General features: G+C 35.2%; 1 protein-coding gene and 1 pseudogene across 1 annotated transcript in view; one reads left to right on the forward strand and one right to left on the reverse strand.

Moving 5' to 3' along the window:
- Positions 1-25,562, forward strand: part of GPC5 (glypican 5) — a 1,430,236-nt gene extending 1,404,674 nt beyond the window's left edge. The window contains exon 8 of the mRNA XM_059377522.1: positions 25,287-25,562. Coding sequence (XP_059233505.1) covers positions 25,287-25,444 — 158 coding nt within the window. The 3' untranslated portion in view covers positions 25,445-25,562. The remainder of the gene's footprint in view (positions 1-25,286) is intronic.
- LOC132003085 (U4 spliceosomal RNA) lies at positions 7,919-7,997 on the reverse strand (annotated as a pseudogene).
- Positions 25,563-25,930: the final 368 nt, after the last annotated feature.

Here is a 25,930-nt window from a genome sequence, read left to right on the forward strand (position 1 = left end):
TAAAAATGAGTAGTGAATGTAAATGCACAAAGGAAAATCAGCACATGTAAGAAGAAATCACATGACACAGAAAAATGAGCATGCCTAGATCAGAATTTGTACCATTGCCATCTGTAGTAGTCAATATTCTTCCAAGAAACAGAACCAATAGGCTATATATAGAGCGATTGTAGGGAATTAGCTCACACAATTATGGAGACTGACAAAATCCATCCGCTAAGTTGGTATGTGAGAGACTCAGGAAAACCACTGGTATCCTTCTAGTCCAAGTCCTCTAGTCCAGGATATAATTTCTATAATATAGTTTCAGTCTTTAAGCCAGCAGGCTTGCCATCCAGAAGGTATGGATATTTCAGTTCTAGTCTATAGGCAGCACAAAGGCAGTAGAGAGGAAGAATTCTCTCTTGATCAGGGGAGAGTAAACCTATTTTTTCCTTTCAGGCCTTCAACAGACTGACTGAAGCTCACCTTTACTGTTGACAGAGTAAGGATGAAATACTCATGACAATTATTTTTTTATTTCTGTCATGTGGTCATAGCTGCTACTGTAACTACCTTCTTCCTTTCTCAATTCCACCTTCCTTTTGCCTTCAGTAAGTAGTAGTAGTTGAGTACTACTCAACTGAGTAGTAGTAAGTACTACTTACTTCAGTAAGTAGTAGTAGTGGTTCTTTACTTGGTAGATGACCCAAACCATCATTCCTGAAGACCCTTCAATAGTCCTATCCAATTGGGTTATTATAGTTTCCCATTGACCAGAGGGCATCACTTGGGATTCCCATGCCCTCTGACTAAGTTCTGCCCACCGGGACGCTCTCCTTCAGGGATGTCCTAGAAGGGCTGTAATGCACACAGCTCTTTACTTTTGGGTGATGCTTGCACATCCTGTCAAGCCATCTGTACATCAGGCCCAAGTCTCTTTCTGTCAGCTAATCATAAGGGACTTCCCATAAAGCCTTTGGTTAAAGGTGGAGAAATAAGGCAGTGTAACAGGAGTAGGGGCCATGTGCATTTGAGCCACTTCTTCATGTAAACTATTGTGGTTTCAAGCACTGCTCAGGACCAGTCACGTGCATGCCCCTTCCATTTTATTATAGAGTGCTGCTTTGCACACCCAATTTTATGGGTAGGTGGATTAGATGGCACCCAGTTCATGATGGATGGTTCATGTTGCATGGTAACTCAGTTGCCTATGGCTACGTGTTGGGTCTCTACTAAAGCCCAGTAGCAAGCCAAGAGCTGTTGCTCAAAAGGAGAGTAGTTATCTGCAAAGGACTGAACAATTTTCTCTAAAAATCCTAAAACCTGCACTGTGATTCACCTACACGGGCTTTCCAAAACCCCTAAACAACATCACTACCCATCACAGACATTTCAGATACCATTAAATCAATTGGATCATAGGGCCCAAAAGGCATAGCAGCTTGTCTGGCAGCCTACACCTGTTGCATTACCTTCTCTTATTCTGGACCCCACTCAAAACTAGCAGCTTATATGTCACTTGGCAAATACATAAAAGTAACACACCTAAATAAGGAATATGTTACCTCTAAAATACAAAGAGGTTCATTGGGCATTGTTCCTCTTTTTTTTTGGTTTTAGGAGGGTCAGATGAAACAACATTTCCTTCCCCTTGGAAGAATATCTTGACACACCCATACCCTGAACCTTCAGAAATTTCACTGAGGTAGAATGTCCCTGAATTTTTGTCATATTTATTTTCTGCCCTCTGCATGCAAATGTATTACAAGTCTAGAGCAGTTGCTACTTCTCTCTAGATCCATTCAGCACAATGTCAACTGATGTAATGAACCAGTGTGATTCCTTGTGGGAAGGAAAGAAAATCTAGAGCACTAAAAACAAAACAATGATATAGAGCTGGAGAGTTGATATACCCCTAAGGTAGCAGAGTTCAGGTACATTGCTCAACTTGCCAGCTGAAATCAAACTGCTCCTGGTAGTCCTTATTGACAGGGATGGAGAAAATACACTTGCCAGAACAATAGCTGCATGCCAGGTACCAGGAGATATATTAGCTCAAGCAATGAAATCACAGGTATAATTAACTCATCATTTGATTATGCTTATAATAATCCACTGTCATTCCCTAAGATTCATCTGTCTGCTACAAAGGCCAAAAAGGTGAGTTGAATAGGGATCCTGTAGAAATCATCATGCCTGTATTTTCCAAGTTCTTGATAGTACAGAGGGATCTCTGCAATCCCCCTCGAAATTTTATTTTACCGTTGCTCTTCATAGAGGAAGTTCTAGTGATTCCCTGGACTTTAATAGTCCTTACTCCATAGGTCAGGGAACCAACATAGATATCCTACCACCTTCTGAATATGTCTATTCCAATTATGTATCCCAATACTGGGAAAGCAAAACTACAGGATAGATTCAGGAACCAACTGGGCTTACTGTCAGAAGAACCTAAGCTAAAACTCCAATGATCATCTGACCTCCCTAAGCCCCTTCTACAGGGATAGACCAGAGTGACACTGTGAGGCTATTGGAATTAGTATCAGTTCAGAAGTAGTGTCTGAAAGTACCTAAAAGATATGATTTTTGTCCCTTAGTCAAGGGCCATATGGCTCTTTAGCAAATTTTTATTATTAAGAATATAAATTTTTGGCACTGTGCTGTGGTCTTTCCTCAAGAGGACCTGGATTCCCTTTCAATCAAGGGGTTCTGGGTCCATAAATAGACTCGAATCTGGGAATTACTTGAGGAGACATGCCTCTCTTTTTATGACTCAGGTTAGATTTTTGTTCACTTGACCTAGATTTTTTGTGCTTACACAGATCAAGTAAGAATTCGATAAACTTCCCATTTATTTCACTTCTAATAATACCAAGATAAAGTAGCCAACACCATAAGCCTGCATGAGTCAGTGTTCTGATTGCTGCTTTGACTCTGCTTTTATTATAGTAAGGTAACCACACCCACCTGCCTTTAGTGGATAGTGCCACCACTTGGCCCTTTCCACCCCAGGATCTAACCACTTCTATCGCATTTCCTAGTTCAATGATCTCAGTTCCCACTGTTAGGACTGGCCTACAGAGAAAAGCAATCATAGATCTTTTTGAGGATGCTGGGGCTCCCCTCACAAATTTATTTCTCACAGTCGTGGCAAAAGTGTGTCTTCTGGACCATCTCAGCTTAGATAAATAAGTCTTAAATGCCAAATGCACTCTAACACTCTAGTCTCCCTAAGCCTTTGAATCCTTTTCTCTACATTAAACCAAGGCCTGTCAGACATTTCTAACTTAAACTTAGCCCTACAGCTACAGGAGATAATAATCTCCTACAGGCCTCAGGAAGAAGATTTCAGGTCATTTATGCACTTGAGGCAGGAATTCAAATCCCTGAGCTCATCCTGTTTTTTCCCCACTTTGTCCGGCAACACTACGACAACCAACCAATTTCATTCTATTCATTAGTTGACAAAATGTTTGAAGGTATCCTATACAGCAGATCCTTGCTGCTTATAAGTAGCTGGTTAGGCATATCCAATGGAAATGTTTTATATATCTCTATTGCCCGATCATTCCAAAGACTATCACAATTCTCTTTAACACTGGAAAGAGTCATTAGTATCTTTAAATCTAATCAGATAATTCTGGAAATGTCAGAATCAATTCAGAAAACTCACAAAAATTCTGTCCCTCTAAAACCACTCTTGATACAAAATCTGTATTATTCTGGGTTCTCCAGAGGTGGGGAAAAAACAGAAGGCTGTATATATGTATATACAATGATTTATTTTTGTTATTATAAGCCCTTGACTCACGTAAGTCCCCAAATCTTCTGGGTGAGTTGATAAGCTAGAGACCCAGACCCATGGTGTAGTTCCTGTCCAAAGACTGGCAAACTCAAGAATCAGGAAGAGCTCATGTTCTAGTTAGAATCCAAAATCGAGAAAAAGGCAGTTCAACGGCAGTCTGACAGTAAGAATTCTCTCTTACTTGAGAGAGGATCTGCCTTTTTGTTCTGACTGGGACTTCAACTGATTGGATGAGGCCCCCCACATTACAGCCAACAATCTGCTTTAATCTGTCTATCCACTTAAGTGTTAATCTTATCCTAAAGCATCTACACAGAAACACCAAAAATGTTTGATAAACATCTGGGCACCCTGTGGCCTGATCAAAGTGATATATAAAATTAACCATCTATAAGTATTCATACTACAGTGGGAGTTTAGAACTGAGAGGACTAAGGCATCCATCACATTAATTTAATGATAATTTTAATGTTAATTTCATCATTGTTTAATTTGTAAGATTGTTTTTGTTTTATATCATAAAAAGAGTTTGCATGTGGTTGTGCAGTTATTTATATTTAACGTTATAAATACATTAAAATCAGTTTTCTAAACTGCAGATACGATAAAAAAAATTTTTTTATCCACAAACAAGATTGAAGAAAACTATTACACAGAAAGACAGCCACTGTCTCAAGATAACAATTTAATAAAGTATAGATTTTGTTTAGGGAATAAATTTGGTGTTGAGAATGGGATTCATTTTGTCCTTAATTGAATCCTGTTGCTGTAGTGATTTTTGAGATCTTACCTAACACTCACTACTTGGCTCTTTTTTTATGCACAGAATGAGTTGAGATTAGAATAGCAGCATCCCAGATCCTGATCTTGTCAGTTGGTGTTATAGCTTTACTATTCCATAAACAAGCTAATATTAGTGAGAATGTTATGAGAGACCTTTATCATGTGCATAATGTGTACCATCTGGTTGTAAGTGACAGTCTTCATACAATAAATTTGGTTTACTCATATTTAAATAACTTCTAGAAGATTTATCTGTACAAGCTGCTGAAATTTTGCTTCACATATCCAAGGAAATTTAGAAAACTGAAGTGTGCAAAATTTTTGAGGATCTATATATAATATATTTGTGTGTGTGCATGTGTGTGTGTGTGTATACATACACTGTAGATTTTTGTTTAAAATAAGAAGTATATCCTAACTTTTTTTGTACTCTTTGTCACCATTGCTACTCATGACGTATTAATTGTTGGAGTTAGAACCATATGGCTCACACTTGGTCCCATATGCAGAGGTAGTGTGATATTATAAAACTGCTTGGAGGTGCTCATGAAGAATCATTTCCTTCTTGTCCACATTTATTCATGTTCTATTGTGCAATATCCTCCAATTCCACCTCCAAGGACACATTCCTTCTGGATTTTGCACTATTTCCCCCACCTCATTCTGTGTTAAAACTGACCCATCCTCAGAATAACACCCATCAATTAAAGACCCACGTTCCTTTTTTACATCTCAATGCCCTTGAAAATAATAGATTTCTGTTTGCACAAATATCTCGTGCACTCTTACAAGTCAGGAAACAATTTCAAGGGAAATGGGTGAGGAAATTCACCTAAAATTCTCTTGGAATAATGTGTTTTACATACAATACTAATGACACAATCCACAGAGGAAATAATTGATAGGGTGGACTACATTAAAATTAAAAATTTCTGTTACAGTTAGAAGATGAATATGTTCTGGAGATCTAATGCACAGCATTGTGATTTAAAAAATACACAAAACTTTTACTCTGCAAAGGACAAAATCAAGAGAATGAAAAGACATACCAAAGACTAAAAAAATTTTTAAAAGATACATCCAATAAAGGTCTGCTATCTAAAGTATGTAAGAACACTTAAAACTCAATAGTAGGAAAAAATAAAACATGATTTAAAAATGGGTCAAAAATCTTAACAGATATCTCACCAAAGAAGATATACAAACAGCAAATAGTCTTATGAAAAGATGTTCCACATCATATATCATTAAGAAATTTCAAATTAAAACAACAATGAAATATCACCACACACCATTTAGAAAGGCCCAAGTCTGAAACATGGACAACACTGAAGATTGACGAGGTAGTGAAGCAACAGGAAATCTTTTACATTGCTGGTGGGAATGCATCGTAGTATGGCTACTTTGGGATATAGTTTGGCAGTTTCTTACAAAATTAAACCTACACTTACCATAAAACCCAACAGCCAGCATCCTTGGAATTTACCCAAAAGTGTTGAAAACGTATGCTTATACATAAACCTACACAGGGATGCTGATAGCAAGTACATTCATAATTGGTAGATCTTGAAAGCAACCAATATATCTTCCAACAGGTAAGTAAACAGTGGTCCTGAAGACTATATAATATTATTCAGCACTAAAAATAAATGAGTTATTCAGCCATGAAAAGTCACTGAGGAACTTTTAATGTATATTACTAAGAGAAAGAAGCCAATCTGAAAATGCTACATTCTGTGTGACTCCAAGAAGATGACATTCTAGAAAAGGTGAAACTATGGAGAAAATTGAAAACATCAGTGGCTTCCAGCAGTGTGTTTGGTGGAAATAGACAGAATAAGAGAATTTTTAGGGCAACAAAACTACTCTGTATGATATTATAATGAGAGATAGATATCATTATATATTTATCCAAACTCATAGGATGTCTAAAACCAAGAACCAACATGAAGGTAAAAGTTTTGAATGATTATGATATGTTGATGCACATTTATCCTTGGTGGAACAAAAAAATAAATAAATAAAAACACCACTCTAGTGAGTGATGTTGGTAATGAGGGATTCTATGCATGTGGGGAAGCAAGGGGAAATCTCTGTACCTTCTTCTCAATTTTGTTATAAACCTAAAATCACTCTAAAATGTAAACTCAAACAAATCTTTGGGAACAAGGCAACCATCTCTCTTTGTAGGGAAATGCAGAGGTTGGGTGTATTGTATTGAAGGCTTGTGGTTTTTGTTTGTGGCTGATTATGTGAGCCAGGGTTTTTGCATACATTAATTCGTTCAAAAACATTTATCAAGTAGCAACCATGTAGGAGGACTCATCCTATGTATAAATAGTCAACCTTGCTAAACTTTGAACTATAAGTGTGTGTGTGTGTGTGTGTTAGTGCAGGTAGTTTGCTCTAAAACATCAAGTCCCCTTGCCAATCCTTGACTGGGAATCAGGAGTCTAGCATCCTGTTTCTGGATCAATTGGCTACTATCCAAGGGAACTTTATTGTTCAACTCACTTTGCTTGCCTCAACCTCTAATATTCAATAGCCATATTTCTGTGTAAAAAAATAATAAAATGCCTTGTGTTAATAATTTCACTTAAGTTTTACATTTCACTTACTTTTTGCATGCCTGGGAGAAGGCATTACTATCATGTAAATGTTACAGATGAAGAAACAGAATCTCAATGACTTTGAAATTTGTAAGATTTTTGGGTCTTTAGCCTAGCTTCTTCCACCATACTTCATTGCCTTCTAGCCTGAATTCTAGGAGTCTGTGTAGCTCCAACTTAAATAAATTGAAAAGAGGGCACCTGGGCGGTACAGTCAGTTGAGTATCTGACTCTTGGTTTCAGCTTAGCTCATGATCTCAGAATCATGAAATCAACTTCTGAATTGGCTCCATGCTCAGCAAGGAATCTCCTTAAGACTCTCTCTTTCTACCCCTCCACATCACCCCTGCTAAAATATATAAGTAAATCTTTTTTTAAAAAACTGGAAAGAGTTAAGTGCCTACTTATATATCAAACTTATTTCCAGTAAGTTATATATCCAAAAATCTTACACAAAATACAAGATACTATGAAGAGCTATTTATAAGCCTCCGAAGTAGAAAACATACATATGATCATGACTTTGAAGGCTTAAAGTATATGAAATTAATACATGAACCCCCCCAAAATGACAAAAACATACATTTTTAAACATTCCTAAACTGAATGATTTTGACAAGAAGAAAACATATACATACCTCAGGTAAAGATGCAGTAGTGTTTACATTTGGACAATGGATACGGACAAGGATAGAAAGAGCTGACAGGATTGCTGAAAACTTAAAAGTAGTTGGAAAACTATTCATTTTATTATCAATTAGCAATAATCGCGCCTCGGATAAACCTCATTGGCTACGATACTGCCACTGCGCAAAGCTTCATTTTATTATCATATATCACATGGAATTAGATACTGGGGCAAGAGTGAATTGTGGGTTTGAGAAAAAATGAGTATGTATATTATTTATTCCAAGAGATACAATGCAAGAATGGAAGAATTTCCATACTGGGTCAGAGAAGGTGATGTAATTTTCAATATCCGCATTATTCTTCTGCTTTCAATATAAGTATGTTCCCTCCTTACACATGCACCTGTTATTTTCATAATGTCTTGTCAACCCAAAGTACAGCAAATAACATATTTTAAAATGTTACACAGTCCTGTCTGAATACAAACCTCCAATTGAGAACACCACAAGGGCAAGCAGAGAGCTAGCCATCCCCCACAAACTAAGCACTTGTCCTTATGTGTGCTGTGTTTTATAGATATTTTCATGAATAACTTTGATATGTCTTCTCAAGGATGATGGCAATGGCTATTTCCTTATATTCTGTTTAGATATCCCTTGGGCCAATAGATTTCTTCTTTAAAAATAACATACAAAATATTTAGAGCTTGAAATATTAAATATATTGATTTATAACACACATGATGAATTGGATATGTGGGCCAAACTAATTCATTCTATTTAATAAATGTAGTAAGCTTCACAATCTCTCTTGCACAACATTCTTAGACATTTTGACAATTTTTAGGCTCTAAGGATTAGCTACTTAATAGTCTTCACTTACTGAAGTAAAACAGGGAAATTTCTACTGAACTTAATTTTCATATTTCATTGGGAGAAAAGTTGTCTCCTCATCAGCATTCACATTTTATCTTGCTGCAACTAATTTTTAACAATTACTGGTAAATGAAAATGTCATCTATTTACTCAGTGCCCAACCGAGTATCTGAAAGATATTCATTATAGGTCCAACAAAAAGTCCAAATAAAAGAAAATATTTGAAGGCCTCAAATTATAGCAATCCTCAATTTTCCAATTATTCCCAAAGCTCTATAGCTAGGTAGGCCATCTTCTGGCACATTCAGTGAGTTTTACAAGTTTATACAGGAAATGCATCCTGGATTAAGCCATGCAAAGGCAAAACAACCTGCCTTCCAGTTCTCTAATGTGAATTCAATCATTCCTCTGTTAGGCAGTGGGTGGTTTTGCACAATTTATTAGTGAGAAGGGAGCAGTCATGTTGTTCTAGTAAGTTTGAAGGCAAAATAAAGCACTGTTCAGTATTTCTAATGAAAATAATCACCATATCAGGGATGGTCATCTAAAATAATTAGCATCTACAGCAGGAGTGCTGACCAGCTAGAACAGACATGTATCTGAACTAAACCAGTGAGAACAGGCTGAAGAAATGTAGGTATAGCCAAAGTCAGGATGGACTGCCCATGGCCAGATTGATAAGAATACATATAATTTTATTCCCTCCTGCCACTCCACTAAAATACAGTATAAGGAATCATTTTCCAAAACAAAACAAAACACACACACACCTAAATATGGAGAGTAAACAAAAATGGTAGCAATAACAGAAGCTCATAAGCAAATGGATGAGTGGTCTTCTCTTGTACACATAGTGAGATTATACATCCTTGTCCCTTGAGGTTAGGAGTTCCATGAGACTAGATTTACCCAATAAACTAGTGAGCAGAAGCGACATGTGTCCCTTCCAGATAGACAATTTTAATCACGAGTTTGTTTCTCCACACCTGACTTCCCAGCTCTGGTGATCACAGAAGCACATGCTAATATGGAGTTAAGGTATTAAGTTATAATGAAGAGAATTACCTGGATATGTAATGGACATAGCTACCAATATTTTAGATGCAATTTTTTTTTCCAGCCTAATCTACCCTATCCCTTTGACATCTGCAGATTTCCCAACAGACATGTAAACAAGACCACACTTGTCTAATCATGAGAGTCTCCTTCACAAATTCAGATATAATTCAATTTTCACTCCCTACTCTTAAATATTAGCATGTAACTATGAATCAGGGATTACAACTTATCTAAAATAATTCACATGAAAAAAGTATATCCACAAGCATAAAAAAAGCAACTTTCACTAAACAACGTTCTTCAGAGAGAATAAAAAGAAAAAAATTCAAATAAGCATCTCAACAAGGCCTAAGACAAAAAAAAAAAAAAAAAAAAAAAAAAAAAAGCTATGCTTTGAGGAAAAAAGATTGACATATATAAACCTAAAATCTGATTGCAAGAAGGAAAACCTCAACAAAAATGCTGAAGAATTAAGTTTAGGACATTTCCCAGAAAGCAGAGTAAAACAATGGAAATTAGAAGAGGAATTCAAGAGGACACATTCTAGAAATTCAAACAACAAAGAAAATGGAAGACAATCAACAGTGAGAGAATTCAAGAACATTTCCCCAGATGGACACTAGTTTCTAGATAGGAAGGGCCACTCGTTCCCAGCACAAAAGATCTAATTGTCCCACATCAAGGGATATCATGATGCAATTTTAGAACACAGTGAAAGAGATATCAATGTATATCTGTTCACTACACCTCTTTTTTGTTTGATCTCCTTAAATAAGGTTTGTTATAGGCTTTTAATGTTATTGTTTTATAGTCAGAGAACTCATACTTTGTTAAAATTACTTATTACTGATATTTGCTTTGTAATCTGATATGTGAGCTCTTTTGTAAATGTCTTATGTATGTGTTCAAAGAATTTATCCATTAGTCATTAACTTCATGATGCTTCTTGTAAATCTATCTACTTGGCCATATTCATTTATTAAGTCAAGCTTGTGGAAGTCTGTATTTGGAAACGATGCAATAAGTAACCCTTCTTTCTTCTTCTGAGGTTAGAACTAATTAAAATATAAGCACAAATGTCAGACAGATAAAAATGAAAATACCAGCTATTTTACAGTTAAAAACTAACCTAGAGAATGTGCTTATAAATGATATCTAACATTTCATCCAGAAATTACCATTAAGTCAGAAGTGTAGGTAGAAAACTTCCATGCGAAGAGAGTTGGCCTCAGCTCATGTCATAGAGAAGAGAGGGAAAAATGCACCCTCACTGTGGAAAAGCAAATCTAAAACGGTTAGAAAACCCTAAAAGGTCAATATTCTGGTTTTTCCTTCCCAGCCTGCTAGCCAGAGCAATGTTTTCTCTTTCCATGTGAAGGAACTGGTGAAGTAGGGCAAAGAGATGAGAGGAGTGTTACTAGAACCAAGAAGGCAATGGGGTTCTTCCAGAGACTAGTTGCCAAGTCATCCATATGTATCTGCACTGGCTTTCATCTGCTTGAGCCATCAGTTACTGAGACAGTGGGGTTAAAATCCCCCACTGACTGTGGAGGTGTCCATTTGCTATTTTTCTCCAGTTATTTTCCTTCACTGACATTTCTTTATTTTAAGGGTGTTAAAGGTATTGAATTATTTCTCTTGTTATTATGTAATGAACTTCTTTCTCCTTCTAAATGCTGAAAACCCATTTTCTTTTCATTAATATAATGACATCAGCTTTCTTTTGGTTATTGGTCTCTTGGAGTATATTTTTACAAGCATTTACTCTCACCCTCGCTGAATCATTTTATTTTAGTGTGTTGCTAGATATTTTTTTAAATCTAAATTGAGTGTCTGTTCCTTAATTTGATTTAGTTCATTTTACTTAGAGATTACTAAATTATTTGCATATGGTTCTAACATATGATTTTGTGTTTTCTATTTGCCAGACATATTTGTTTATGTGTTTGCTCTTTTCTGACTTCCTTTAGATTTTATTAACCCCCTTTTCTTTAGTAGATTAGGAACATATATATTACATATTAATTATTTGCTAAGTTTTGAAATTTTTATATTTAAATATATCACTGTCCTGACAGAAACTAAATATTTCTCACTTCTTCCCAAATATACAAATACTTTAGAATGTTTTAATATTTACATGTATTTCAATCATACACTGTTTTCATCCCAAGTTAGTCTTCTATTGTTTTTTCAACGAACACACTTACATACAGTAAGCTAGATGTTCGCCAGTTTTTTTTTTTTTATCACTACTGTAACTTCATCCCACTCCTTCATTTGGCTCAGTTTCTTAGATTTTTTCACATACTCTTTAATAGCACATTTAGAATTGTTTGGGGAGCATTAAAAATATTTACTCTTTGTTTAAAAAGCTTTATGTATTCTACACAGTTTAACTCTGTATAGAATTCTGCATTCCTTCATGTTTAGAATTAGATCTTCCTATTTTATTATTTATGATTGTTCTTGATAATTAATTGAATATTCTTTGTTTCGGTTGAGGTGAATCTGTCTTTTCCCTGGATACTTTAAAAATTTTCTCTTTGGGAACTTCTGTGTAAGACAGCAGAGTATGAGGACCCTAAGTTCACTTTGTCCCATGGATACAACAAATTAACACTCACATCAGTGTAAATAACTGAGAAAGCGACCCAAAGACTGACAGAACTCCACAATTCAATGTTGTTAAAAAGCCACATTGAAGAGGATAAGAAGGGTAGAGAAGGGTTGGGGAGTTAAATGCCATGGGTCTGACCACAAGTGTGAGGGAGCCATGGATGATGGACATAGAGGTGAGAGACATTCCATCACACCAAGGATACTGCATGGCAAAGACAATAGCATTTGGTTTTAAAAATCCAGGGACTGAATTTTGTGAATTCTTACAATCAGTGGGACTTAATGACTGGAATTATGAAAATCAGCAGCCTGGCCTCTGGGAGAGCCCAGAGGGTGAAAAGAAGTGAAGCCCATGCCCTTTAAGAGACAGCACTATAAACAGCAAGCAGAGCTACAGCATATAAGCAGTAGTTCGAAAAACACCTGGAGCATACAGGAAAGAGAGTTATTTACTAATCTCAGAGTTCCCTGAAGGACTTCTCCAGGAACAAAGGACCTGGCAGCCACCATTTCCCTCTCTTGCCCCCAGCATAAACATATGGTCACCTGCAGAAACCAAGATAGCACAAGCATTTACTATTAACTTACTTACATCATGCTCTACCCCCTCTATCAGGGCCTGCCTCAGTCCCAATGCTAAAGCTCCCCTCCTCAAGAAGACCTGTGCAAACTTTGCCAACACTGAGTCTCCAAACTGTATGCTTTGCAGGACCTCAGTCTCGGTGGCAGCTGCTGGTCACCTCCCACTGAGGACATGTGGACTGTATACATGCACTTTGCAGAGTGACCTCAGTCAGCTCCAGTATCAGTGGCAACTGGGCATCCCCTATGGAAGAGAGCAGCACCACCTTGTTAAAAGTGCATGCCTTGCCCACTACTTTCAAGAGCAAGAGACATAACTGACTTTCCTAACACAGAGAAATAGGCAGTTAGACAAAATAAGGACAGAGGAATATGTCCCAAATGAAAGAATAATACAGAATCACAGCAAGAGACCTAAGAGAAACAGAAATAATATGCCTGATAAGGAATTTAAAGTAATGACCATAAAGATACTCATGGACTTGAGAAAAGAGTAGAAGACATCAGCAAAAACCCTTAACACAAAGAAAAATGAATCCTAGATGAAGGATACAATTATTGAAATTAAAAATACACTAGATAGGATAAGTAGCAGGTTAGAAGAAATAGAAGAACAGATCAGTGACCTAGAGGACAGAGTAATGGAAAATAAAAAAGATAAGCAAGTGAGAGAAAAAAAAATTATTCAAAATGAGAATAAACTTAGGGAACTCAATTACTCCATCAAGCATACCATTCACATTATAGGGATACCAGAAAAAGAGATAGAAAAGGGAAAAGAAAATTTATTTGAAGAATAGCTAGAAACTTCCTGATTTGGAAGAAGGAAACAAATTCAGATCCAGAAAACACAGAGATCTCCGAACAAAAATCAACCCAAGGAGGTCCACACCAGGACACACAGTAATTAAAATGGCAAAAAGCAGTGGTAAAAATTTTAAAAAGAAAAAAGAAAACAGTTATGTACAAAGGAAAACCCATAAGGCTTTCAACAGTTTTTTTTAAAGAGAAACTTTTCAGGTCAGAAGAGAGTGGTATGATATATTTGAAGTGCTAAAAGGAAAAATCTGCACCCAAGAATATTCTATCCAGCAAAACAATCAATTAGAATAGAAAGAATTTCCCAGAAAAAAGTTAAAGGAATTCATTCCCACTAAACCAGCCCCATAAAATATGTTAAGGGGGACTCTTTGAGTGGAAAAGAAAGACCAAAGTAAGAGTAAAAAAAAAGTAGGAAGCACAAAATCAGTAAAAATAAGTATATCTGTAAAAATCAGTCAAGAAACTCATAAAATAAGAAGTATGACACCATATACTTAAAACATGGAGAAGGGGGAGGTAAAGAATGGATTCAAACTTGACCATCAACTTTAGACTGCTATATAAAGATGTTATATACAAATCTAATGGTAACCCCATATCAAAAACCAGTAATAGATATGCAAAGGGTAAAGAGAAAGGAATCCAAGTATATCACTAAAGAAAACCAACTTATGGAGAGAGAAGAGAACAAGGGAGGAAAGGAACAGAGAAGATCCACAAAACAGACAAAAAATAACAAAATGGCAATATATAACTTTGAATGCATATGGACTAAGTGCTCCAATCAAAAGACGTAGGAGCTCCTGGGTGGCTCAGTAAAGTCTATTAAGTTAAATATGACTCTTGATTTCAGCTCTGGTCATGATCTCAGGATTATGAGGCTGTGTCCCACATGGGGATCTGCACTGGGCATGGAGCCTGCTTAAGATTCTCTCTCACTCTCTCTCTCTCAGCCCTTCCCAACCTCTCCCTAAAGGGGAAAAAAAGACATAGGGTGATGGAATGGATAAAAATACAAGGCCCATTTATGTGCTGCCTACAAAACACATGCCTATTGAAAGTAAGGAAATAGAGACATTTATCATGCAAATACATGTGAAAAGAAAACTGGGGTAGCAATACTGTAATAGCAGACAAAATCAATGTTAAAACAAAGACTGTCACAAGAGAACAAGTACACTGTATAATCATTAAGGGGACAATCCAAAAAGAAGTTATAATAATTGTAAATATTTATCCACCCAAAATGGGAATGGGAATACCCAAATACATAAAATAGTTAATAACAAAATAAAGGCACTAAAACAATAATGGTAATACAGTGATAGTAGGGGACTTTAACACCCCACTTTCATCAATGTACAAATCATCTAAACTGAAAAATCAAGAAGCAATTGTATTGCTTTTATTGACACCCTGATCCAGATAGACGTCATATATATATATATATATATATATAATGTATATATATAATATGTCAATATTATATATAATACATATTATATATAATACATATTATATATAATACATATTATATATATATATATTTAAGTTTACTTTTTAAAAGATTTATTTGAGAGAGAGCACAAATGGGGAAAGAATCAGAGGCAGAGGAAGAAGAGGCTCCCCACTGAAAAGAGAGCTGACATAGGGAAAAAGACCCTGCAGATTATGACCTAAGCCAAAGGCAGATGCTCAACCAACTGAACAAAGAAGTCAACCCTGATGTATTCAGAAAATTTCATCCTAAAACAGAGAATAACATCTTTCAAATGCATGCAGATCATTCTCCAGAATATATTACATATTAGGTCACAAAATAAGTCTCAACAAATTCAAAAAGATCAAAGCCATGCGATGCATCTTTTCTTGACACAACACAATAAAATGAGAAATCAACAAAAAAAAATGTTTTTGAAAGACCACAAATAAATGGAAGTTAAATAACATGCTACTAAATAATGAATGTCTCAACCAAGAAATCAAAGAGGAAACGCAAAGGTATCTGGAGACAAATGAAAACACAATCATCCAAAACCTTTGGGATGCAACAAAACTGTTCTAAGAGGGACGTTATAGCAATACAGACCTATCTCAAGCAGCAAGAAAAGTATCAAATAAACAACCAAATAAACAACTAAAAGGAGCTAGAAAAAGAAAAAAAAAAGCCCAAATCTAGTAGAAGGAAGAAAATGATAATATTAGAGCAGAAATAAATGATATAAAAATGAAAAAAGAAAAGAAAAGAAAAAGATTAATGAAACCAGGAGCTGGTTCTTTGAGAAGATCAAGAAAGTTGATAAAACCTCTAGCTACACTCATCAAAAGAGAGAGAGGGAGAGGACTCAAATGAAATAAAAAATGAAAGAGGAAAAATAAATAACATTAAGGAAACACAAAAGATAAGAGAATACTATGAAAAATTATATGCCATCAAACTGGACAACCTTAAAGAAATGGATAAATTCTTAAAACTATGATGTTCCAAAACTGAATCAGGGTGAGTGCTGTGAAGTGTGTAAACCTGGTGATTCACAGACCTGTACCCCTGGGGATAAAAATATATGTTTATAAAAAATAAAAAATTATATTAAAAAATAAATAAATAAATAAAAACTGAATCAGGACAAAATAAAAAATTTGAACACTGAATGCCAGTGATGAAATCGAATTGGTAATCAAAAAACTCCCAAAAAACAAAAGTCCAGGGCCAGAAGCCTTCACAGGTGAATTCTATCAAACATCTGAAAGAGTAAATACTTATTAATCTCAAACTATTCTAAAAAATAAATTAAAAAGTGGAAGGAAAGCCTCCCATTTCAGTCTATGATGTCAGCATTATCCTGATATCAAAGCCAGAAAAAAACATCACAGAAAAAGAGAACTACAAGCTAATACCTCTTATGAACATAGATGCAAAAATCCTCAATAAGATATTAGTAAACAGAATCCAACAATACATTAAATAAATCATTTATCATGATCTAGTGGGATTTATTCCTGAGATACAAGGGTGATTTGATATTCACAAATCAATGGGATACATCACATTAGTAAGAGAAAGGATAAAAACCATATGATCATTTCAAGTGAAGCAGAAAAAACATTGAACAAAGTATGTCTATCATATTAAAAAACAACAACAACATAAAGAATAAAAAAAAAAAAAGTAAAAACAACAACAAAGTAGGTTTAGAAGAAACAGACCTCAACATAATCAAGGCCTTATATGAAGAACCCACATCTAACATCATAATGGGGAAAACAGTGTTTTCCCTAAGGTCAGGATCAAGACAGAGATGACCACCCTCACCACTACTATTGAACATAGTACCAGAAGTCCGAGCCACAGCAATAAAAAGAGAAAAGAGAAGATTCCTGGGTGGCTCAGCCAGTTAAGTGTCTGCCTTTGGCTCAGGTCATGATCCCAGGGTCCTGGGATCCCTGTGTCCCTCCCTGTTGGACAGGGAGCCCACTCCCCCTCTCCCTCTGTTGCCCTCCCCTACCTGTGCTGCCCCCGACCAATCTTTCATAAATAGATAAATAAAATCTATTTTAAAAATTTCAAATTTTTTTAAAAAGAGAGAAAGAAACAAAAGACATCTAAATTGATAAGGAAGAAATTCATTTGCATTTCACATGGTACTATATATAGAAAACCCTAAAGACTACCAAAAACACAAAAATGATAAGTGTATTCAGCAAGGTTGCAGGATATAGACTCAATGCACAGAAATCCATTGCATTTCTATACACTAATTACGAAGAAGCAGGAAAAGAAATTAAGAAAACAATTCCATTTACAACTGCACCAAAAATAAGAAAATACCTCAGGATAATCTTAACCAAAGAGGTGACAGACCTGTAATCTTAAAAACTATAAAATGTTGATGAAAAAATTGAGGATGACTAAACAAAATGAAAAGACATTTCATGCTCCTAGATTTGAAGAACAAATATTGTTAAAATGTCCTTACTACCCAAAGCAACTTACACACTTAATGCAATCCCAATCAAAATACCACAGCATTTTTCACAGAACTAGAACAAACAATCCTAAAATTTGTATGGAGCCAGAAAAGACCCCAAAGAACCAGAGTAATCTTGAAAAGGAAAAACAAAACTGGAGGGATTACAATTCAAAACTTCAAGTTATATCACAAAGCTACAGTAATTAAAACAGCATGGTACTGACACAAAAATAGACACATAGTTCAGTGGAACAGAATAGAAAGCCCAGAAATGAAACCACAATTACATGGTCAATTAATCTTTGACAAAGGAGGCAAGAATATGCAATGGGAAAAAGACAGATGGTATAGGGAAAACTGGACAGCTACCTACAGAAAAATAAAACTGGACTACTTTATTACACCATATACAAAAAATAAACTCAAAACGGACTGAGGACCTAAATGAGAGTTATGAAACCAGAAAAGTCCTAGAAGAAAACACAGGCAGTAATTTCTCTGACATCAGCCATAACAATATTTGTCTAAATATGTCTCTTGGGGCTATGGAAATAAAAGCAAAAATAAACTATTGGGACCATGTCAAAATAAAAAGCTTCTGCACAGAAAAGGAAATAACAAAACAAAAAGGGTAACTTTATTGAATCAGAGAAAATATTTGCAAATGATCTATCTAACAAAGGGTTAGTATCCAAAATATATAAAGAACTTACACAACTCAACAATTAAAAAAACAAATTTGTCAAAAATTAATTGACTACCATTAAAAGTGGGCAGAGGAAATGAGCAGGTATTTCTCCAAAGAAGAGATACAGATAACCAATAAACACAAAAAAGATGCTCAACATCATACATCATCAGGGAAACACAAATCAAAACCTCCTTACATCAGTCAATAGGGTTAGTAACAAGAAGACAAGAAATAACAAGTGTTAGTGAGGATGTGGATAAAAAGGAATCTTCATGCAGTATCGGTGGGAATGCAAACTGGTATAGCCACTGTGGAAGACAATATGGCAGTTCCTCAAAAAATTAAAGATAGAACTATCCTATAATAAAGGAATGGGTCTACCGGGTATTTATCCAAATAATATGAATTAATTTGAAGAGATATATACACCCTTATGCTTATTGCAGCATTATTTACAATAGGCAAACTATGGAAGTAGTCCCAGGTGTTCATCTGTAGATGAATGGATGCTCTTTATTGATAAATATGTGGTATGTATGTGTGTGTATGTGTGTGTATATATATATATATATATATGTATATATATTGTATTTGTGTATATATATATATATATATATATATATATATATATTGTGTGTGTGTGTGTGTGTGTACACACATACACAGTGGAATATTATTGAGCCCTGAAAAGGAATGACATCTTGCCACTTACAACATGGGTGGATCTAGAAAGCACAATGCCAAGCGAAGTAAGTTAATCTGAGAAAGAAATACCATATGATTTCACTCATATGTGGAATTTAAGAAACAAAACAAATGAACAAAGGAAAAAAGAGAGAGAGAAGCAAGCCAAAAAAAAGACTCAACTGCAGAAAACAAACAGATGGTTACTAGAGAAGAGGTTGGGAGAGGGATGGATAAAATAGGTGAAGGAGATTAAGAATACACTAATCTTGGCACACCTGGGTGGCTCAGTGGGTTAAAGCCTCTGCCTTCAGCTCAGGTCATGATCTCAAGGTCCTGGGATCGAGCCCTGTAATAGGGTCTCTGCTCAGCGGAGATCCTGCTTCCTCCTCTCTCTCTTTCTCTGCCTGCCTTTCTGCCTACTTGTGATCTCTGTCTGTCAAATAAATAAATAAAGTCTTAAAAAAAAAAAAAGAATACACTCATCTTGATAAGCCCTGAGTAATATATGGAATTGTTGAATCACTATATTGTACAGCTCTAATATAACACTGTATGTTAACTACCCAGGAAATAAAATGTAAAATGAATTAATGAAACTTAATTTGAGGAACTAAATAGACACATTGCAAAGAGACATACAAATGGCCAACAGATGCATGAGAAAGCTAAGTGCTAAACATCACTAATCATCAGAGAAATGCAAATCAAAAACACTATAAGATGTCACCTTACACCCATTAGGATGGCTACTATCAAAAAGACAACAAATGTTGGTGAGGATGTGGAAAAATAAGGGAACTCATGTGCACCATTTATAGGATTGTAAATTGGTTTGCTCACAGTGGAAAACCATATAGAATTCCTTAAAATATTAAACATAAAATTACCATATGATGCAGCAATCCCACATCTGGGCATATAACCAAAGGAAATTAAAACAGGATCTCAAAGGAATATCTTTACTCTCATGTTCATTGCCTCATTATTCACAACCACCAAGATAAGGAAACAGCTTAAGAATCCATTAATGGGAAAATATGTGGTATATATACACACAATGGAATATTCAGCCATGAGAAAGAAGAAAATTGTGCCATGAGACAAACAAGAACATTATGCTAAGTGAAATAACTCATAGAAAGACAAATACTGTATCATATCATTTACATGTGAATCCTAAAAAAGATTAATCTCAGAAACTGTAGAGTGGTCATTACCAGGGAGTAGGGGTGAGCAGTGGTGAGGGAAATGGGGAGATGTTGGTCAAAGGATGTAAATTTCCAGGTATAAGATAAATAAGTTCTGGTGATGTAGTGTGAAGCATGGTGATTATAGCTATAATACCGTATTATATACTTGAAAATCACTGAGAGATTGGATCTAAAATGTTCTCACCACGGAAAAGAAATGGTAATTATGTGACATGATAAAGAGGTGTTAGCTAAAACTATTGTGGTAATCATTTGCAATATTTAAGTATTTCAAATCAATGTGTTGTATACTTTAAACTCACACAATATTGTATATCAGTTACATCTCATAAAATATGGAGGAAGAAAAACTGAATTACAGAAAATTTTTTATAATTTTATAATTTTCTGTACTCACTTAAATTGTCAATTTATTTATTCACCTAATTACTACCAAATGCCTACTAGGTGAACATAGAAATTAATGAGGGATACCTGACTCTAAAGAAAGGCAGCTATAGACTATCAGATTTCAAAATATCCCTAAAGCTCATGAAAGTACATATATATATAAAATTATATCAGATTTTTTTCTGTACCAATATCTTTTCTTTGAATCATTTGTAATAGTGTGCCTTAATTTTCCTAACCCAATTTGCCAATAACATTTATTTTTTATTCATTGTACAGATTATTTTGTGAATAAATATGTACACATTTTCTTAATATTCCCACAAAATTACCTCATAAAGGTGGAATTATTGGGTTAAGGAAACATATATTTAAAACATTTTTATTTATTTTGGCAAATGCCCTAAAAAGGGGGATGTATCCTTGACAAAACTATTATCTCCTCTCTGCCTTGCCTTTGTCACTGGACATTAGATAATTGATATGATGTGTAAAATTATATTTATTTTCTTTCCAACAAAGGCTTTTCATTATTTTCTGAGAGATAAATTAACTTTTTATCTTTTAAATATCCATCTACTTTCTTTCACCACCTTCCTATGGGTATTTTGTTGGTTTCTTATATAAGAATTCTAAGAACTCTTTCTGCGTTAAAGACATTGCTGCAAAATGCGCGGCAACATTTTCTCCACTTCGCTACTTGTCCCTGTACTTCACTTTTTCATGTTGCATAGAGATTATTTTTTTAAGATGTTAAAGCTATTACTCTTTTATTTTACAGAGTCCGCCCAAAAATCCATACGCTTTTCCCTACCTACACATAAATTAAAAAAAAAAAAAGTGTATTATTTGTCTGCTTTCTCATTATTTATACTTAAGTGTTTGGTCTTATAGACACTTCTTTTAGAGAGTTCTCTGGGATAAATATCTACCTCATTTTCCAATTATTTAATCAATTAGTCAATTCTGTATTTTGACTAACCCTCCTTTCTCACTGAAAATGCTGTCGTTTCAAAGTTCCATAACATCGAAGTCATGTCTAAAGTCATCCAGCCAGACTGTGGCAGAGCCAATGTTTGACTGCAAGTTCAATGCTTTATTTGTGTAGTGGCAAAGAGCATGGTGCTGGGATCAAAGAGAACCACATTTGACTGAGACACACCTGGGATTTCACTACAACCACATTACCTTGAGTAGAGTACTACTCCAGCTCCTAATCTATTTAATTATCTACCTATCTAATTAATAATCTAATTAATTCTACCTACCTCATTTGACTGTGTAAAATCACATCCTCCAACTTATTCATTCAGTGATATTTATTAAAAAGCACACTATGTAATAGACGTTTTTACCATTTTAAAGACAAATTATTTGACTTTGTCAAAGTAAAATAATTCAAATAATGAAAGAATTCAAATAATGACCTATAATCCACTCCCAACATTTCAATCTGCCCTACACACTCATCATGGGTAGAAAAGATACTTGTTGGCTTTATTTTTTTTTTAAGACTCAAAATATGAAGAAAAAGTCCATAAGTGCATAGTGTACATTCAGTCACCAATGGCTGCCTGACAGAGGTAGAAGGGAAATTTTGTAAATGAGTGACCTTATTAAGAATTAATTCTTTCCCATGTAATTTTCCTTATTAAAAATAGAGAATAAATTATTTTTAAACATAATCTTCACTGTTCAGTGAAGCTAAGAGAATTTTTTAAGTATGCGGATAGATTAAGGGGAGAGAGAGGAAAAAAAAATGCCCACCTTTCCTTGTCACAAGGAAAAGGCTGGCATATGCATGGCAAAAAAGCAGCTAATGGGACACTTGGGTGGTCTAGTCAGTTGGGCGTCTGACTTGATTTCTGCTCAGGTCATGGTCTCAGGGTCTTTGGATCACGGAGTGTAGGGCTCTGCACTCAGAGGAGAGTCTGCTTGAGATTCTGCCTTTCCTTCTCCCCCATCCTTCCCCTCCATGTGCGTGCATGTGCGCGTACCTACTATTTCTGTCTCTAAAATAAATAAATCTTTTTAAAAAACACAGTCCTCTCAGATTCATCAAGTTATTTTGATTCAACACAGTTTCCTTGCCACACGAATTCTAATTCTGAGTACTTACAGTTGCTTAATACACAAAAGTAGCACATAATCCCAATCTGTGGGATTATGTTCCCAATCTGGGTTAAATGTTGATTTCTTAGTCCTCAGCAAAGTGCTTGGAATCAACACAAGTGATCTGAACACAGACTTCCATATTTGATGCCTGCTTCCCCTGCTCACATGTTACTTAACCTTCCAGTGCTTCAGATTCCTCAGCTATAAAATCAAGCACAGTAACAGTAATGACTGCATAGGATTATCATGAGAATTAAACAAGTCAATATTTGTGAAGTGTTTGGAGCAATACCGGCACCCTAGCATGTGCTCTATAGAAATTGCCAAATAAATTAACACATGACACTTCCTTGGTGGCATCTTTTCTGACCAAGCTACATATATTCCTTTTACATACCCCATAGTACCAACCATCAGTCATGTACCCAAATTTTAGTAGTATATTTATTCTTATAATAATATGAATATCTGTCTTCTATCACCAAAGACAGAAATATGAACTTATTGGCATCTTGTATATTGCTATGATGTATAAAAAGATTATTCAAAGATCACTTTTTCTTTAATGTATTAATGTAATAAAATCCCAAACTGATTTTTTTCTTTTATGGGTCTTTGGTTAATATTTGGTATAATCTACAAGCTCAGTTAATCAAATCCCTTTAAGAAAACCATCTTTGCATCAAATAATTGTGGGGCTAGCCTTCTTAGCACACTCAGATTTCTTAACAAATGTCAAGACCACACTGTGATTTGATCCGAAACTGTAGCCTTCACTGCAAGGCTCTTGAAGGGATCTTTAGTTGTTGTCATATAAGTACCATCTCAAGGTCCATCATCTTTAGAACTATTGCACTTATTAATAACATCTCTACTCAGATGTGAAAATGACATCTGATTGAAAGTTGGATTGCCTGGCTTGCAGACATAAGGTTTAACATCTTTCTACTTACATATTTTTACTCATTTCGATACCCCTGAACCCAGACCAGTGGCTGGCTTATGAATGAATGAAGCTCAAAAAGGCATAAGAAAAAGTTACTCATGAATCAAACCCAGATACCTCTTCACGGTGCCTTAGAAAAGAAAAGTAAATCCCTTCAAGCTCAAACTTATACAGTTATCTTGGGGGGAAAAAAGCATTTTTTAATTGCCTAAAGTCCTCATATCTCCTTGTTAAGCTCTGGCTATAACAAGAAGTATAAAACCATGACTAAAATATTCACACTCTAGTCCCTATTAAAAAAAAAAAGAAGAAGAAAGAATCCCTAGTTTATTCATCTTGGCTAATGACACAGAAGGGCAAAACAGGTACCCAAACAATGAATAATAATGTAAGAGCTCAGACTGTAAAAATCAATATGTCAGATCAGTAGAGCTGTGCTTCGTTTTAATGTTCTCATCCCTGAATACGGTAGAGCTTACCTTCTGAATTATACACATGTATTGACCTAATTACATAAATATTGACTTTTTCTTATATGAAGATTTTTTTCAATCTCACTCTAATTACGATGTCAATATTTATGGCTGTAGCAACACTGAATTTAAACTTTATTAATTGTGACTGATAGTGGCATGCCATGAGATATTTCAGATGGCCACATGGTCTCAAAACATTGCAGGTACTACCTAGTAAATAAGTCAGTAATTTCCTACATATATCATAATAAGATAAATTTCTTTAAGAAAATGATTATTTCATCCCCAATAACTTGGGGGCTGGTCTCCTCAGCTTCTCAGGTTTCATAGCACAAAAAGTAATAACCAGGATCCGGATCTTGGTCTATAGTTTTACCCACTTTTTTTTTTTTTTATCAACACTTCATTCTTAACTTTAATCTCCACCCTATTAACAAATTCTTTGCTCTGTTGACAGATGTCTACAACCATCCTCATAGCCGTCGATGTGTGTAAAGGATATCATTTAATATTTATTATTCTTTGATCTTTTCCCAATAAGGAATGTATACATAGTTCAGTCTGAAACAGAATACAATCAGTATAAGTTCTACTTTTTAAAAATGTCCTAATTATTTCTCCTTACATGGTTTTATTTTCACTAGAAAGATTTCACACAGTTACTGCAATTGTTACATCTCTGAGGCAAGCAATAGTGTCATACCTCAGGACATTTTAATTAAATTTCTTTTTTTTTTTTTTTAAACAAGTCAGTGGCATTAGGAAAATATTCCAAGTGCTTTAAAAACCTGGAGAGCTTTTCATTTTGCTCTTCTAGTATTTTTGAGAACTCCCCACTCAAGGGCCTGCTCTCTCTAAATTAAGAAGAGCAGAAGTGCCTGTGGCACATTAACCATTTAGAGTTAGGGAAACATATGGGGAAGGCTAGGATAAAACAATGGCGCCAACATTTTGGGTTTAAGAGCTGTTCTAGACACATCATGGGGAGCTGGTCATGCATTATCCTGTGTTTTCTTGTTTGCTTCTGCAGGGATGCCAGAGGACGTGAACCTCAGTGACGTAAAGCAGACCCACCAGACAGGCGGAGGTAGTACGTTAGATACAACGGGAGCAGGATGTTCAGCAGCAACTGAAGCTACAGCATTTATGCTGATGGGTGTGGTAATGTTCCTTCCTTGGCTTTGGTAACTGAACTCTTCCGCCCTGATATACCTGTCTTCTTGGAGTCCTGATTTCTCCTCTGTCTTCACCTGATTGGAATAATAAATCTTTGTGAATGTAACAATTATATTTATGAAAAGGTATGTCACACTCACTTCTTATAAGCCAAGTGGGAATGTTCACAAAGTATCTAGAAATGATAGGCTGTTTGAAAACATGTCTTCTAGGATTCTAACTTAAGTCTCCTTCAATTCTAATGTATTAAACCTGCCAATGTGAAGAGCACAGAAGAGACTTTGAATACGGATTTAGTGTATCTGTAATTTTACTATCTTTGATTCTAAACTCTTTATAAAAGCAACATGTCTTAAATGGAAAGCATATTTGTAGAACAATGAAAACAGCATATAGTGTTTCTTACAATATTGAAATTAGAATTCCATTAAATGAATCAAAACAAATGATGGCAAGTAGTATGCATGAATTTTCAAGAGAGTCTTCCATTTTTGCAAG

The sequence above is a fragment of the Mustela nigripes genome, chromosome 15 (assembly GCF_022355385.1).
Source record: "Mustela nigripes isolate SB6536 chromosome 15, MUSNIG.SB6536, whole genome shotgun sequence".
Lineage (NCBI taxonomy): Eukaryota > Metazoa > Chordata > Mammalia > Carnivora > Mustelidae > Mustela > Mustela nigripes.